Source organism: Diceros bicornis, chromosome 26, assembly GCF_020826845.1.
Source record: "Diceros bicornis minor isolate mBicDic1 chromosome 26, mDicBic1.mat.cur, whole genome shotgun sequence".
Taxonomy (NCBI): domain Eukaryota; kingdom Metazoa; phylum Chordata; class Mammalia; order Perissodactyla; family Rhinocerotidae; genus Diceros; species Diceros bicornis.
In genome coordinates this window covers 14,209,430-14,224,338 of record NC_080765.1, presented here as the reverse complement: position 1 = coordinate 14,224,338, position 14,909 = coordinate 14,209,430, and the positions used below count along the sequence as shown (strand labels likewise).

Here is a 14,909-nt window from a genome sequence, read left to right as displayed (position 1 = left end):
CTCCGGGCTGCAGCGAGAGAGAGCCGGGTCCTGCCCGAGGAGCCGCCCCTTCCCCACCCAGCCGGCCCACGGAGCCGCGGAGGGGACTGAGCTGCGCCGTAACCGCCACCACGCCGGGTCGCTGCGCCCTGGCCGGGATGGGCCGCAGCGGCCGGCCCCTGAGCGCCTGATGAGCGCTGCCGCGACCCCGGAGACCCGAGCCGGCCGCTGCGTGCGCGGGGCCTCACCAGGCTGCGCCCACAGCTCCGCGGACGAGGGCGGCTGGGCCCGGCCGCTGAGGGCGCGGCCGCTCCGGAGAGGCGACAGCAAACGGCCCCGGGATGGCCCGGCGAGCGGGCGCTTTGGCAGTGGGCAACCTATGCGCGGTGCGGGCCCGGGGACAGCCCCCGAGCTGGTAGCCGCCCCACGCCAGATGGACCTTGACCCGCGCCGCGGCACCGCGTTCGTGCCAAGCCACGGCTAGAGGGGCACGGGCGTAGCGTGCTCCGGGAGGACGCCCGGAGCCCAGGCCGCGCTCGCCGGCGCGGCCATGAAGATGATCCTGGTGCGCAGGTTCCGCGTGCTCATCCTGATGGTGTTCCTGGTGGCCTGCGCGCTGCACATCGTGCTGGACCTGCTGCCCAAGCTGGAGCGGCGCGCCGCGCGGCCCTCGGGGGAGCCTGGCTGCTCTTGCGCGCAGCCCGCGGCCGAGGCGGGGGCCCCCGGCTGGGCCAAGGCGCGCGGCCGCCCCGGGGAGCCCCCGGCCGCAGCCTCCGCCGGCGACGCGGGCTGGCCCAACAAGCACACGCTGCGCATCCTGCAGGACTTCAGCTCTGACCCCTCCTCCAATCTCACGTCCCACTCGCTGGAGAAACTGCCGCCTGCAGCCGAGCCCGCCGAGGGCGCCTTGCGGGGCCAGGACCCCGGCGCCCCGCGACCCCGCAATCCCGCACACCGGCCGCTGCTCCGGGACCCCGGCCACGGTCGGTCGGTGCCGCCCCCTGGCCCCAGCGGGGATGGATCCCTCCTGGCCAGGCTGTTCGAACACCCGCTCTACCAGGTGGCCGTCCCGCCGCTGACAGAGGACGACGTCCTTTTCAATGTGAACAGCGACATCAGGTTCAACCCCAAGGCGGCGGCGGCGGCGGCGGCGGAGAACCCCGACTGGTGAGTGGGACCGGAGGGCGCTGGGGTGGGTGTTGGCTGGCTGACCCCTAAGGCGGCCGCGCGCTGTTTGAGAATGAAGATCAAGTTGTGTGCCCCTGCCAGGAAATGCCCCTGCACGTCCACGGCATTGTGTAAAGAGGCTCAGGGATCCCAGAGGGCGTCGACCCCCATGGCAGAACCCCCCCCCCAGGGGAGCTTTGTGAGGTGGGCGGCCGCGTCTGGCTCAGGGCCCTGCCTTTGTCTCCAGAATGACTGCCTCCTGAGGAAGGTCTGCTCGGTGGTTTGGGAGCTGTTCCCTGTGGCCACTGGCCTGGAAGGCAGACTGGGCAGCCAGGAGCCAGGGAATGGGTGCTGCGTTTACAGGAAGGCGGAGCCGGCCTGCAGGGCACAGAGAGCTTGGGAAACCCAGTCAGGCAATGAATGAAGGAGTTGGCGAGTGAGTGACAGAGAGGCTGCCAGCTTTCAGATACTCGGTGATGTTGCTGCGGTGGACACATCCGTCAGGTCACTGAGAACAGAACCAGCAGAGGGTCGTGCTGGCCCCCACGTGGCGTGACAAAGGGGCTCTCCAGCCAGGATGCGATAGCATCACAAAAGATGAGAGCGTCTCCCAGGGGCATCTCTTGAAACTGTCCTGGTTTCAGCCCTTCCCCCCAAGGCTCTCCTCAGCCACCTAAACCCCAAAGAGCAGATGCTGCGACCCGGAGCTGGTGAAACATTAACCAGCAGCAGGGCCAGAATAAATACCCACCTGCAGAAGGTTACCCGAGCGACCGGGGTGGGGGGAAAGGCCAGGCTTCCAAAACATCTTAAGAAAAATCCTCTCTCCCCCGAAATTTGACCAGGCCCGGGGTTTTCTGTCTAAGCACACCAAGGTGTCTGGTGGCCTGAGCTTTGTCTGCTGGCCAGGTTCAAGGAAATGCTTAGAAACTTGAGGATCGGAGCAGCGGCCTGGGCTTGGGTCTGGGCCTGGGCTCTTCCTCGGAGAGACGGGGCCCAGAGCTGGTGGTCGGGGATGCGGCCTCCGGGTGGTTGTGGGCAGAACGTGGGGCCGAAAGGGCCTCCCTTGCAGGTGGATTAGAGCTGAGACAGGACCCGCTTATCTCTCCGGCCGTGCAGCAAACAGGGTCTGTCCCTTAGACTGGTCCTCGGACTTTGGAGATGGAGGACAGCCACATGGGCGGCGAGTCCTCAGTTTTGGCCTCGGCTGGAGTGAGCGGCTGCCTCTTTCCTTTCCCCACCCAAGACTGCTCTTGTTAAAATCAAATTTAGCCTCTTGCATCATTCCAGCCCCTGGTTGCTGGAAGCAAGGCAGAGCGCCCAGGGAAGGTTTCTGACAGACGGGTGTGTCTGCAATTCGCACACAGTCTGTGGTCAAGGACGGTCTCGCCCACCTGCCCCCGGGAAGAGCCCACAGCCCCTTGTACCCCACGCTGACGTCATGCTGTGGGCTGTTTGGTGACCCCAGGGCAGACGGCTGGGCCCAGCGCCGACGTTCTGGGTTGGGTCTTGCTCTAGTTATAACTGTCTGGGAGTCTCGGGATAAGTAAACATTACAGGCCTTTAGATCTGTTATTAGCTGGTAGAACAGCAGCCACAGGAAAAGTGCGGACATCGCAGGGTCCTGTTTGAGCAGAGACGCCTTTCAGTAAACCTGCATTTGTTTGGATCCAAAGCTGAATCTAAGGCCTCTGCTGCCAGCGGCTCCCTCCCCCCAGCCCCCCATTCACTGGTACCGCTCTGCTCTAGTCTCTCCCTGTTGACTCTGGGTCACCTTCATTTGCTGTAGGGCACACGAAGGAGCTGAGGATGAGGAATTCTCACCCACGGGGGAGGCGGCCATCGACTCCTACCCCAACTGGCTCAAATTCCATATCGGCATCAACCGGCATGAGCTGTACTCCAGAAACAACCCCTCAATCGAGGCCCTGCTGCGCGACCTTGGTGCTCAGAAGATAACCAGTGTCGGTAGGTGCCGCACCGTGCATCTCCAGGGGGTTCGGGCTGCTTCGGCCTGCTTTCCTAGCCGGAGAGCTGGGAGGTGATGCTCCTTGATGCAGCATTACCTACTGGGGCAGTTATTCGGAGGAGCCTGCAGGCCCTGCAGGGGGGAGGTCCTCAGGAGGGACACTTTCTAGACCACAGGCCCTCCCCCCACAAGTGTCAAGAAGGGGCACCCTGGAGGATGGGGCCCCTCCCTCAGCACGGCGGGAGGTGCAGCTGAGGGCTGAGAGGCTTCCTGTGGTTTGGGACCAGCTCTGCATCAGAGCTCAGCCAGGTCCTCCTGCAACTTCATGTGGCGTGACCAGGGCTCGGCTCTGTCCAGGGTGGAGACCAGTGCACTCAGTAGTTCAGAGGTGACATCTCTGAGTACTTTGGGATCTGCTGAATCAGAGGAAAAAGGGCCTCCAGTAACTGATTTCAGGAAAATGTGTCAGCAGCATTTCTGAGGGTGGTTTGGTGCCATTGTTCTTGGGCCCGTGGGCGACTGTGTGTGAAGGTCCCCATTAGTCACTGGGGCTGGAGAGGCAGAGGGGGATGGGCTGAGGTCCTGGGGCGGAAGAACCATTCCGGGCTTTGCAGGGAGCTGGCCTGGGTGCACATGGCCGTGGAGGGCAGCCGGGGACACTGTGCAGGTCTCTGCGCTGTGCCACGGAGCAGGCGGATCCGGCATGGTCTTCTTGTTGTCTCGTGAGCGATCCTCATGCTCAAAGGTCCCAGCAACCTGGGGTTCTGTCCAGCTGCTGCCCCGGAGAGTCAGGTGTTACCTATGAGGCTGGCAAGTGGGTTTTCTGGAGTTCTGTAGAGGCTATGTTTGGCGCTCTCTGCCCATCCTGAGCTGTTTGCAGCACTCGCCTTGCCGTGGGAGGACAGATGTGCACTCTTTCCTAATGTGGGATTGCTCACCCTTGTGAGGGAGACTCTCCTGGAACAAGCTGGGGGCTTCCCCTCCTTGTGTGCGGCCCAGGGGGAATCTGAGCGCCTCCCTGACCCCAGCCCCACCCCAGCCCTCCCTCCCATCCCTGCGGGGGTCCGGGGGCTTCAGGCTGTGTGGGGAAGCAGTCTATGTGAAGGATGGGGACCAGAGCTGGGGTGTCTCTTCCACTCCTGAGAGTAGATGTGGCTGGTACAGAAATATCCAGGGTGCGGACCAACTTGCTGATCCCTTCAGCAGGTTTTCTGAGCACCCACACCCCTGCACGTTGGGCCCCCTTCTGAGCGGTGGGGGTTGGGATGAATCCGGTGTCAGCAAGATCCTGCCGCCTGCTGACCTGAGCGTCCAGGGGGAAGCGGACACACTGACGAGGAATGAATGCTCTGAATGCCGTACAGATAGAGTCCAGGAGCACGCAGGCAAGACGTGACCCCCATCTGGAAGGAGGGGAGGAGGACCTTCTATGAGAAAAGGCGTCTGACTGGGTCTTGAGTGAAGCCCAGGCTTTCATCACAGAAGGGGTGGGGAGGCGGGGCTTTCCGGGAAAGTGAGAACAAGGTTTTAAAATTAGAAAGGGTTTTGGGGAAGTACAGTGTTCACGTTGAAAGAGCCTGCCCTGCTGGCTGCTGTCCCTGTGAGTTTCTCTCTGCCTCAGTTTCCCCATCTGTCGAATGGGCTCAGGCCTGCTCGGGAGTGTACATCTTATTCTCATAAGGAAGTGAGTGTGCAAGGTTGAAAATATTGACTAGAGCTTTGCGCCGTGGTCCACAGCCACCACCTCGAGGGCAAATGCAGGGTCTGGGTAGAGGGAGGGCTATGGGGATCCCACAGGCTGGCCAGGCTTGCTGTATCCCTCAGGGATGCATAGCCTCCCAGCCCCCACTGGATGCATGCTCTGGGCGGAGGGCAGAGCCCGGGAGTCCAGAGCAGCTGTAGTGAGTGAACGGGCCTCCAGGGCTTGCAGGCAGCTCTGTCCACCTTGGGCTTCTCTGCCCTCTGTTCCCCCAGGGGCCTGGCCTTGGGGCATCCCCCACTCTGGTGCGACTGTCCTGGGCCGTGGCGCCCAGGCTGCCTGACATCGCAGTGCAGTGACAGTGCCCGTTTCAGGGATCCCGCCGCAGGGTCTGGCTTGGCATGCACCTCGCAGTGTGACCTGGGGGGTCCCTGCCCACCTGTCTCCTGGGCTGTCTGAGCTGATCGCACTCACCTAGACCACGCTGGCCGAGCTGGGCCTAACCCAGTCTTCCTTGAGGCAGTGGGCCTGTTGGAGCGAGGCTGGGCGTCCAGTCCTTCTGCAGGTGCCCGATGGGTGCTGGCCAGTTGGTTGATGGGACCTGGTGCTGTCAGTGGGGCACAGCAGGCGGCCTTGCACGAGCCCCAGCTCCACCAGTCACTCATGAAAGGGACTTTGGGCAGCTGGATTAACCCTTCTGGTGTTTCAGGATCCTCGCATGGACGTAGAGACGGTTATGACTTAATCCCATAATCTCAGGCCTGCAAATCTGAAATCCACGAAACTCATTCGACAGCAAAGCCTGACTCAACCTGAGCTTACATGGGGCAGAAACTGAAATGATGAGACGATTTATAAATCCTAGTTTTTCTCACTTGGCGTGAATATTCACATGTTCCTCTGAGGAGGGAGGAGCGTGTTTAATTACGGGGTTCTGCCCCAGACCCGGCATGCTGTTACATAAGGTGGAATGTCTACACCTGTGTGTTTTGTCATCTGGAGTTTTTGAGGTCCCCAAACACTTCTGCCCCCAGAGATTCTGAAGAAAGATGTGGACCCAGAAAACCTGCTTCACAGGGTTGTTGAGAGGCTTCAATGAGTAAATAAGAGAAAAAGGGAGACGGAGGCTGGGCGACGTCCCTGCTGGGCAGGTCTCTGTGTGGGGGCAGCATGTTGGGGGCTGAGCAGCCAGTCCTGGACAAGCCCGAGCCTGGTGAAGGGCCTCAGCTGGACACTGGGCCTCACTCCCCTGCCCTCTTGGGCCTGGAGTCGCACCCAGGTGAGTCTACGTTTGTGAAAAGGCCCTTCTTCCTGAGGACGCAGGGAGTCCCCTCCTCTGTGAGCAGAGCGGAGCCCTGGATCCAGGTGTCCAGGCCAGGTCTCCTGGTCCACAGGGAGCATAGGGGAGGGGCTGGCCCCGGGCCAAGCTGCAGGTGTCCCCGGGGGACGCACGCTTTCTGGGAGGTGTCTGCCCCCACCTCCAGGTGGACATTTTGGTTAAAAACCCAGCTGTTTGAGACAGCAGCCCCCAGCATGGCCCTTGGCTCAGCAGAATCAGCTGGGCGGTTTTGGAGACTGGGGTCCCCAGAGAGGAGCTGTCTGCTGCTGGTGGCCCCAGCGCCTGCCCCTGCTATGATCTAGAGAGGGGTGCAGCCTTTGGAGGCCCCCTGGGGAACCCTGGATGGTAGCCCCTTACGGGAGCCGGGAGTTGGCCTCAGGATTCCAGGTTTAGCAACACCATCCTTTTGAGCATGGAATGGAAGAAAAGAAAGACACGGAGGTCACAGTGACCCCCAGTGGGGGTGTAGAAAAGAGTCTGAGTTGACAGAGCTGGGAATCCAACCGCCTTCCAACCACAGTTCCACAAACAGGGAAACTGAGGCCTCTGAGGGGGAGACTTGCCCTGGGTTGGCACGTCCCTGTCCTCCCTGCCATGCTGCCCTGGGGGTCGCTTTAATCTTCAGGTTTTTCGTCTCACTACTTAATGTGGATCTGGAAATATTGTCGAAAGGGAGGATTCCTGTGAGGTCCCGGAGCTTTCTCTCGGAAGGGTTCCATTGAAGCTCCTGGTGCAGAACCACTCAATCCACTTCACGGGGCACTTGTGGCCCACAGGACGGGATCTATTGACAGCCGCGCTCCTGGCTGCTCGGTGACGGCCGTTTACCGCCTTGAAAGTGGCTTGGGACATTACCCACCTCTATTAGCCTGAAATCGGCAGGCGGCGGCTTCGGCTCGGCCAGTGATAGTTAAATGGCTATCGTGCACAATTATGGATGCAAAGAATAAATGACACAATTAACGGCTCTGGCCTCGGAAGTATTCATTAGGAAGGAAAAGAAGTCCTGGTGGCCTGAGAGGCTTCAGCAGCCTCTGGCCTGAAACGCAGACTCCGCCATCGCTCCGTCCAGGTCGAGACAAAGCCAGGGTTGGTGCCTGAACAAGGGAGACACTCTGGGGACAGAAGTCCTGGGCGCTGATTGATCCAGCTGGAGCCTGGGACTAATTGGCCAGCAGCTTCGAGGAACAAAGTCCACGGCTGGGGCAGCCCAGAGGAGCGGCTGCACTGGGTGCCTGCCCAATTAGTCGGAGGTGGCCTCCCAGGGAGGGCAGTTCTGGCCCCAGAAAGGCCACAATTCCCCCTCCTGCCCCTGGGCTCAGTGACCTGGAGAAAGAGATCTGGAAATGCCCAGCTAGCCAGACGCCCGAGGCCCGGTGCTGAGGAAGGACAGAGACCACGCCAGAGGCCATCCCAGGCCCCTCCTCGCTCTCTCTCCGGCCGGCGGTCAGAGGTCAAGAACACAAGCCCGCCCAGGTGCTGACCCAGCTCCAGCCCGCACCTGCTTTGTCCGTTTTGAGCAGATGGCAGCTGTGGCCCCAGGTCCCGCAGGTGCGTGTTCCAACTGTGTCTTCTGATTGCGGAGGTGCTGGGTCCCCCCGGATGGAGCCGTAGTCTCCCTTTTAGGGAAACGTAACTTTCAAGGTCAAAGTGAGCTGCCTTGAAGGACAGCACGGTGTACATGGTGGTTCAGGCTGGAGGCTGTCGAGGCTCAGACAACCCGAGGTGGCGTGTGGCGGACTGAAGTTGGGCGGCGCTGATGTGGCCTGGCCCCTGGGGCGGAGGCTCCCCAAGGCCTCACAGCAAGTCGGGGCAGGAGGACCCGGGTGTCCACTACCAGCCCTTCTCCATGGGCCCCTTCCCTCGATGCCCAAGGACTGTACAGGGGCTCTGCATGGGAGCCCGGGAATCTGGACGCTGCTCCGACTTCTCTCCCCCGGGGGTGGTGTGGGGATTGGGGCAGGAGGAACAGGTGACCTGAGTGATCCTGGCATCACATCCTCCAAGTTTGAGCTGTCCTTGGGTGAGGCCTTTGCTTCCTCTGACCTTTATAACAAGGCAGTGGCCATGAAAACAGCCGACCGTGACCCCTAAGGACAGGCGTTGGTCCCCATTCACAGAGGAGATGACCGAGGCCCAGGGCAGAGGCGTCAGAGGGCACTGGCAGAGCCTCACACGTGGATGTGTTTGCGGGGTCCACGGGTCTCTAAAAAATGAAATCAGTTCATTTAAAAGTCAGGAGGTGGCCCCTCAAGACACGGGTCGGTGTTCTTGTTAGAAATGGGGAGACTGGCGGGGCCGGCCCCGGTTCCCATGGGAAACAGAGAGCTGAGTGTGCCGAGGCCACTCATCGTCCCTGTGAGCACAGGGGTGTGACAGGGCACGAGCAGATGCGGAGCACAGGGTCCTGCCCCTCGTCCTCCCTTGTGGGGGTGCTGGGACCCCAGCCCGGCCCACGCCATGCTCCTTCAGGCTGTCTCTCCTCCCAGGGTTGCTCTTGGTTCTCGGTTTAACTCGATCCCTCTTGGGATTCCTGGGAAATGTCCACATCTGTCAGGGTTCTTCTGGGGGAGACTGCACATTAAGTTGCCTGCATTCTGTGCCTGTTCTGGGGAAAGACAGCAAAACCCAGGGCATCCAAAGGTCTCTGCTCCCGGACTTTAGAGCGTGAGCTTTACATAATGAAAGCACAGGGTGTGATCTTAATGTGTGTTAACATGTGTAACTAATGATGCACGTTACTAATGAGCATTAATTAGTGTGAATTAATAACATATTTTACTGTGTAGCTGGGGGGTGTGGCTTTTCAGGTATGCCAGGAGAGACACTGAGCTGACACCCGTGGTCTACGGTGGGACCCCCTCCGCGGGAGGTGGGCTGGCCAGGAGGGAGAGCTTCTGCAGGAGGTGCTGTGAGGGTGTGCAGCTGTAGGAGGGAGCTGGCTTGGACACCAGTTGTGTTGGAGGTTTGATGATGGAGGCCCAGACCTGGAGGGGCTGTGGAGGTGGAGGGAAGGTGGCAGGTGGGAGAGGGACTCATTCAGGGTGAGTGACTTCTGGGGACAACCTGGCCTTAGCCTGGCCTCATGCCCATGGTGGGCTCTCCGCCCGGTTGAGTCCCTCCCCACAGCTGAGGTTGGCCAGGTTTTGATGGGCCTCTGTCCACTGGGAAACACAAAGCCCCAGCCAGAAGAGGGTGCGTCCAGCAGCTCCCACACTCGGCCTTTGCCTGCACACCTGGCCTTCTCTCGAGCGTGCCTCTGCCCCCACTGCACCACCCTCCCCAGCCCCAGGGCACAATTTCCTCCAGTCCTGACCCTCAGTGACCTCAAGAAGGAACCCCAAACTCACTCCCTCCTTCTCGAGGCTGGTCTGTGTCCTGCGGCCCTCAGCCCTAACCCCCTCCCCAGGCCCATTCTCAGCACAGAGTGGGGCCGTCACTCGAAGGCCTGTGGTGGAGAGTCTGCCTCTCTCTCCCGCCCCAGATGGTCACCTTTGGCCTTTGCTGTGACTTGAGGCAGTTTGTGTGGGTTTTTGCAGGGACACCATTTGGATTTTAGAGCAGAATCCCAATGTCTCTCAGCCGTCGACCCCAGCTGGGGAGAGTGAAGGGTGGGCCTGGCAGGGGACCCGAGTCCCCAGACGAGAGACGGTCTGTCAGCGAGAGCCTGGCGTTTCTGGGGTCCTCAGTCCCAGGGGAACTCTAATGTCCTGTAACTTCTACTTATTTATTTGCTCCGTGGGGAGGAGCTGGTCACGGTGCGGCACACAGTCAGTGGAACGATGACGCAGGTGGGACTTGCTTCCAGGACAAGAATGGTTAAACTGACCAGATTTGCATAATATTTTGTTATTTAAAAAAACATCCCAGGATTACAAGCCCTGGGAAGAGCTGATACGTGGCCCCAATTGGCCCAGGAAGGAATAATTAAATCCAGTGACCCTGCTATCAATGGGAAATGGGGACGTTGATTGGGGCTTAGTGGGGCCACTAGTTTTTTAATAATCGCTTCTGTTTTCTTCTTATAAAAACATAATAATGTTCGTTGTAGAAATTTAGAAAGCACAGATTAGGGGAAAAAAGGAAATTAAAATCCTCTGCAGGTCTCATCATGGGGATAACCACTGGGCTTAGCTGCCTGCCTTTTATACTTGCCTTTCAGAGGAAAGTGGTTCATAGAGTGTAGACACGTCATAAGCTGCTTCACTTAGTAATAAAACGGTAAGCAGTTTGCTGTGTCATTAAAAATCCTTTGGTCCTGTTAAGAAGGCTTCATAGTGGGGTTACTGTGCACCATCCCCTGCCCCCAGGGTTGGGCATTTTCAGGTTATTTCCAGTGTTTTGGAGTGAAGTGGAGTTTGTTTTCTGAGGGGAGCACAGGCTCAAAGAGCTTCGCCGACAGGCTCACGTCCCACTGCTCTGGGGGAGCTGTGACTCCAGCTCCATCTCCTGGGCTCCAGGACCAGGGCCCCTCCAGACACAGCGGGCGGAGTGGACGCTGCAGAGGGAGGAATCCGGCCGGGCTGGAACCCGGAGAAGGGCCTGGACACTGGTGCTCACAGGGTCGTAAGAGCCATGGAAAATGCTCGGGGAACTTAGGACTCGTGGTCGCACTTGGCACGCCTGTGACAACATGCCATTTGGAATGTGCCACGTGCCCAATGCTGTTCTAGATGCTCCACAGCATTACCCACTTACTCGTGACAGCAGTCGCAGGAGGAGGGTATGACTGTCATCTCTGTGGTCACATGAGCAATGAGGCGCCAACAGGTCAAGTAATGCATTTCCCTGGTTTGCTTTGACCCTTGCCACGACCCCGTGAAGGAGACTGGGCAGGTATCCCGAGCACCATTTAACAGAAGTGGGGGACTGAGGTTTGGGAGGGTGAAGACTCCTTCTAGGGTACCCAGCCAAAGGAAGCTGAGCCGAGACTCCAGCCTCAAGGCTGCCCCACACCAAAGCCCTCCAGTATGGTGCCCTGCAGTGTGGCACCCTCCAGTATGGTGCCCTCCGGGATGGCACCCTTTAGTATGACACTCTCCAGTATGGCAGCCTCCAGTATAACACCCTCGAATATGACACTCTCCAGTATGGCACCCTCCAATATGGTACCCTCCAGTATGACACTTCCAGTATAACACCCTCTTGTCTGGCGCCCTCCCATATGGCACCCTCCAGTATGGTGCCCTCCAGGATGGTGCCCTGCAATGTGGCACCCACCAATATGGCACCTTCTAGTATGACACCTCCTGTATGGTTCTCTCCAATGTGGCGCCCTCCAGTATGGGACCCTCCAGTATGGTGCCCCTCCAGTATGGTGCCCCTCCAGTATAGTGCCCTCCAGTATGGTGTCCTCCAATATGGTGCCCTCCGGTATGGTGTCCTCCCATATGGCACGCTCCAGTATGGTGCCCCTCTAGTATGGTGCCCTCCAGTATGGCGCCCTCCTGCCCCTATGCCGTTTGACTGTTTTCACAAGTCATGATCATCCCTGCTCACTGTGGCTCCTTCTCAGCCCCCCAGTTGACCCCTCCTGACCCTGAAATACTCGTGTGTCCCAGGCCTTGGTCTTGGCTCTCGTTCACCACACTCTGCCCCCTGGTGACTGCCTCTGTCTTTGGCCTTTTCTCATCTGTGTGCACCATCCTCACATTTACACCTATACCCTGACCTGCCTCAGAACCTCAGGCCACGGCTTACCTGGGGTCCCCCCGAGGCCCTGGAGCACCTCCGGTATGGGGTCATACTCACTGACCTTGGTCTTTGCCTCCACGCCCGTCCCTCCTCCATCCGTCTGGTGTGGTGTTTATAGTTTACGATCTGTCTGGCCCCACTGAACATGGACTCTGATGGGGACACCTTCTTGCTCTTGTTCACACCTGTGACACTAGCACGGCCGGTGCCTGCTGTGGATGCAGGAGGCCTCTGTGAATGGCAGACAAGCCCCTGCGTGGCCTGTCTCAGGCGGCCTGGGCCCTCGCCTTGCAGATGTCAGAAAGGGACGGGGGGGGTCAGCCAGCTCAGCTCCCAGGGCCGCCACAGGCCAGGCCAAGCCCAGCCCCCCACCAAGGGAAATCCTCAAATATTTTCCTTCCTTCTGCTCCATCAGCAAAAAGGAAAACCCATAGTCAGGGAAAAATTGGTCCTTTCAGGAATTCTATAGCCTTCTGAGCTAGTGAGGCAGCCAGGAATCCAGAGCAATGCTTCTGGAGGATTCCACCCCCCACAGTGTCCACGGGGAGCCCCCAGAAGGCCCTCTGATGAGTGAGGTGCCCCCAGCCAAGGGGTCTACAGGGTTTCCTCAGACTGAGCTTGCTCTGGCTTCCTCTAGGGCCCAGGAACTTGGATGGCCAGCAGTGGTGTGCATGTGTGGAGGGGTGTCTGTGTGTGTGGGTGTGTGAGCAGGTGTGTGCAGGCCTCCGGGCACGTATAGGTGTGTCTGGGGAGGGAGGCATCGCTGGCAGGTACACACACCTGGCCATCCTGCCTGGAAGCCAGTCCTTTCGTCTGTGGGTCAGACTGTGGGAGACGTTCTGCCTGACACCTGAACATCGGGAAGGAGTGCATCTGTGTTGTTACCGGAAACCCCAAACCTCCCAGGCAGAATGGGGCCCCTCGGCCACATCCAGGGGCCCAGGCGGGGCCATGGGGTCAGGGTGGGGAGCCGGCCTTGCTCGCCCACAGGAGGAGGGTCTGAGAGTAGCACGTGACCTGTGTCTCTTCCCTCCCCTGCAGCCATGAAGTCGGGGGGTACGCAGCTCAAGCTCATCATGACGTTCCAGAATTACGGGCAAGCGCTGTTCAAACCCATGAAGTAAGTGTGGGGGGCTGGCTGGGGTGGGGGTGCAGGTGCGGGGAGGGTCCACACTGGAGCTGGGTGTGCAGGCACTGAGTCCCTGGGGGGAAGTCAGTGTGTCCCCCCCAGAGATGTTTGGGGTGAACTCGGGGTGACACTCTCGGCTTTCTCCGCATCAATGTGAAGCAGGTGACACAGGGGTCCCGCGCCTCCCCCTCCTCTCCCTTTTACCTCTCCAGCACGCCTCGAGCTCAGTACACTTTCTACAGAGGGCCAGCTGGCAGATATCTTAGGGTTTGCAGGCCATACAGTCAGTGTCTCAACTGCTCAGCTCTGCTCTCCCAGCCAGAAGCAGCCAGACGATATGAACCTGAACGAGTGGGGCTGCTGCCAATGAAACTTTATTTATAAAACTAGCTGGTGGGCCGGAGTTGACCCCCTGGCTGTGGTTTGCCCCGTTCTAGATAAAATAGAAACTATGTTACCAAAACAAATATCAAAGCACTCAGTGGCACATGAAAATTTGTGGGAATGCTGGAGAACGGACATTTGAAAGCCAGACCCCCCCCACGGAAATCCACAATGAGTGTCTGTGGGTCGTGGTATCCACTCTGATATCCTATGTGGTCCAAGGTTGTTCCACCATCTTTTCTTAGTCCAAATAAGGCCATTTTTGCACTGGCACGAGAGAGTTCGTTGTGTTTTAAGTGTAGGTTGCACTCCCAGGGCCTGTGCGGCTGTGCAAATTGTGTGAGGCTGCTGGGCTGGGTGGGGGCTGTGGCGAGCTGCAGGGCATGGGCCCCACCGGAAGGGGCAGCTGTCTGTGGTTCACCAGATCTCGGCCATCTGGGCTGATTTCTAATTTTCAAGATAAACCAGCAACATGGATATCTTTTTCTGCTTAATCTTCACATTTTAAAAATGATGGTAAGGAACTCAGAAGCATTTCAGATACTTTGCAGGTCAAACAAAATGTAGCTGCTGGTTTGCAGCTTGTGGCTGAACATGCATTTGCGTTCAGGCCCAGTTGCTCCTCTGGACAGATGTCCTGGACGGACTGCACAGAGGGGAGGCGGCCCTGCCTGGGGCTTCCCCGAGGATCCGCTTGACCTTTCTCTGATCCGGTGCTGCCTGGAGGAGGGGCCGAGAGCATTGCTCACACAGGCCTGGGGAAGAGCTGCTCCCAGAGATGAGAGGAGAGCAGGGGAGGCAGAGGCCTGGAAGGGGAGAGGACGTGTTCACGGCCAGAGCCAGGGCAGGGCCAGGGGCACCAGATGTCAGCCCAGGCTCCTTCCTCTGCATGCAGTGTGCTCCTGGCAGAGGACCCCAGCCGGGCAGCGTGGGCACAGGCGGGGGGTTTGCAGGCTGCTGACGTCGTCTCTCCTGGCTTGGTCGTGTTGCTGCTCCTGCTAGGTCAGGTCCAGGCATTTCTGGCTCCTGGGACCCTCCTCCACTGACCAAGCCAAGTCCGGCATCGATTGTGCCCCACTGCCAGCAGCCTCCCCTCCCCTGATGACCCCCCGGGGGCTGGACCCAGGACCTGAGGTCCCCCAATGGCTGTGGTGTGAGTAGGAAAACAGCTGTGGTTTATGACCGTAGTGTTAAAAAATCAAAATGTGTGATTACTAGTTCTCGTTAAGAAGAACTTTCTTCTGTGAGCTCATAACAGCTTTCTAAGTTGTGCATAGAATATTGTGAATTAATTAGGTGGAAGTATTTTTCCCCCAAGATCTTGAAGGATGTACATTGAGAGGGTCCAGAAGAGCGACAGCAGAGGAGGTGGCAGGTGGGCTGGGGGGTCCTGCAGGGTGTAATTTATGTGGTATGTGAGGGACGATCTAAAGTTAATGGTTATGTTTGTAATAGGGTTTGAAAATATATAACTAGACAGTAGCCCTCGAGTTCCTGGATATTCTTGCTTTAGGGTTAAAGTAAGTAAGATTTTTTTAAACAGCTTTAT

At 58.8% G+C, this 14,909-nt stretch overlaps 1 protein-coding gene across 1 annotated transcript in view; it reads left to right on the top strand.

Moving 5' to 3' along the window:
* The first annotated feature begins 284 nt into the window (after nt 1-284).
* FAM20C (FAM20C golgi associated secretory pathway kinase) overlaps nt 285-14,909 on the top strand; it is a 51,145-nt gene continuing 36,520 nt past the window's right edge. Inside the window, exons 1-3 of the mRNA XM_058569467.1 lie at nt 285-1,146; nt 2,936-3,114; nt 12,889-12,967. Of these exons, the coding sequence (XP_058425450.1) occupies nt 530-1,146; nt 2,936-3,114; nt 12,889-12,967 (875 nt within the window). The 5' untranslated portion in view covers nt 285-529. The remainder of the gene's footprint in view (nt 1,147-2,935; nt 3,115-12,888; nt 12,968-14,909) is intronic.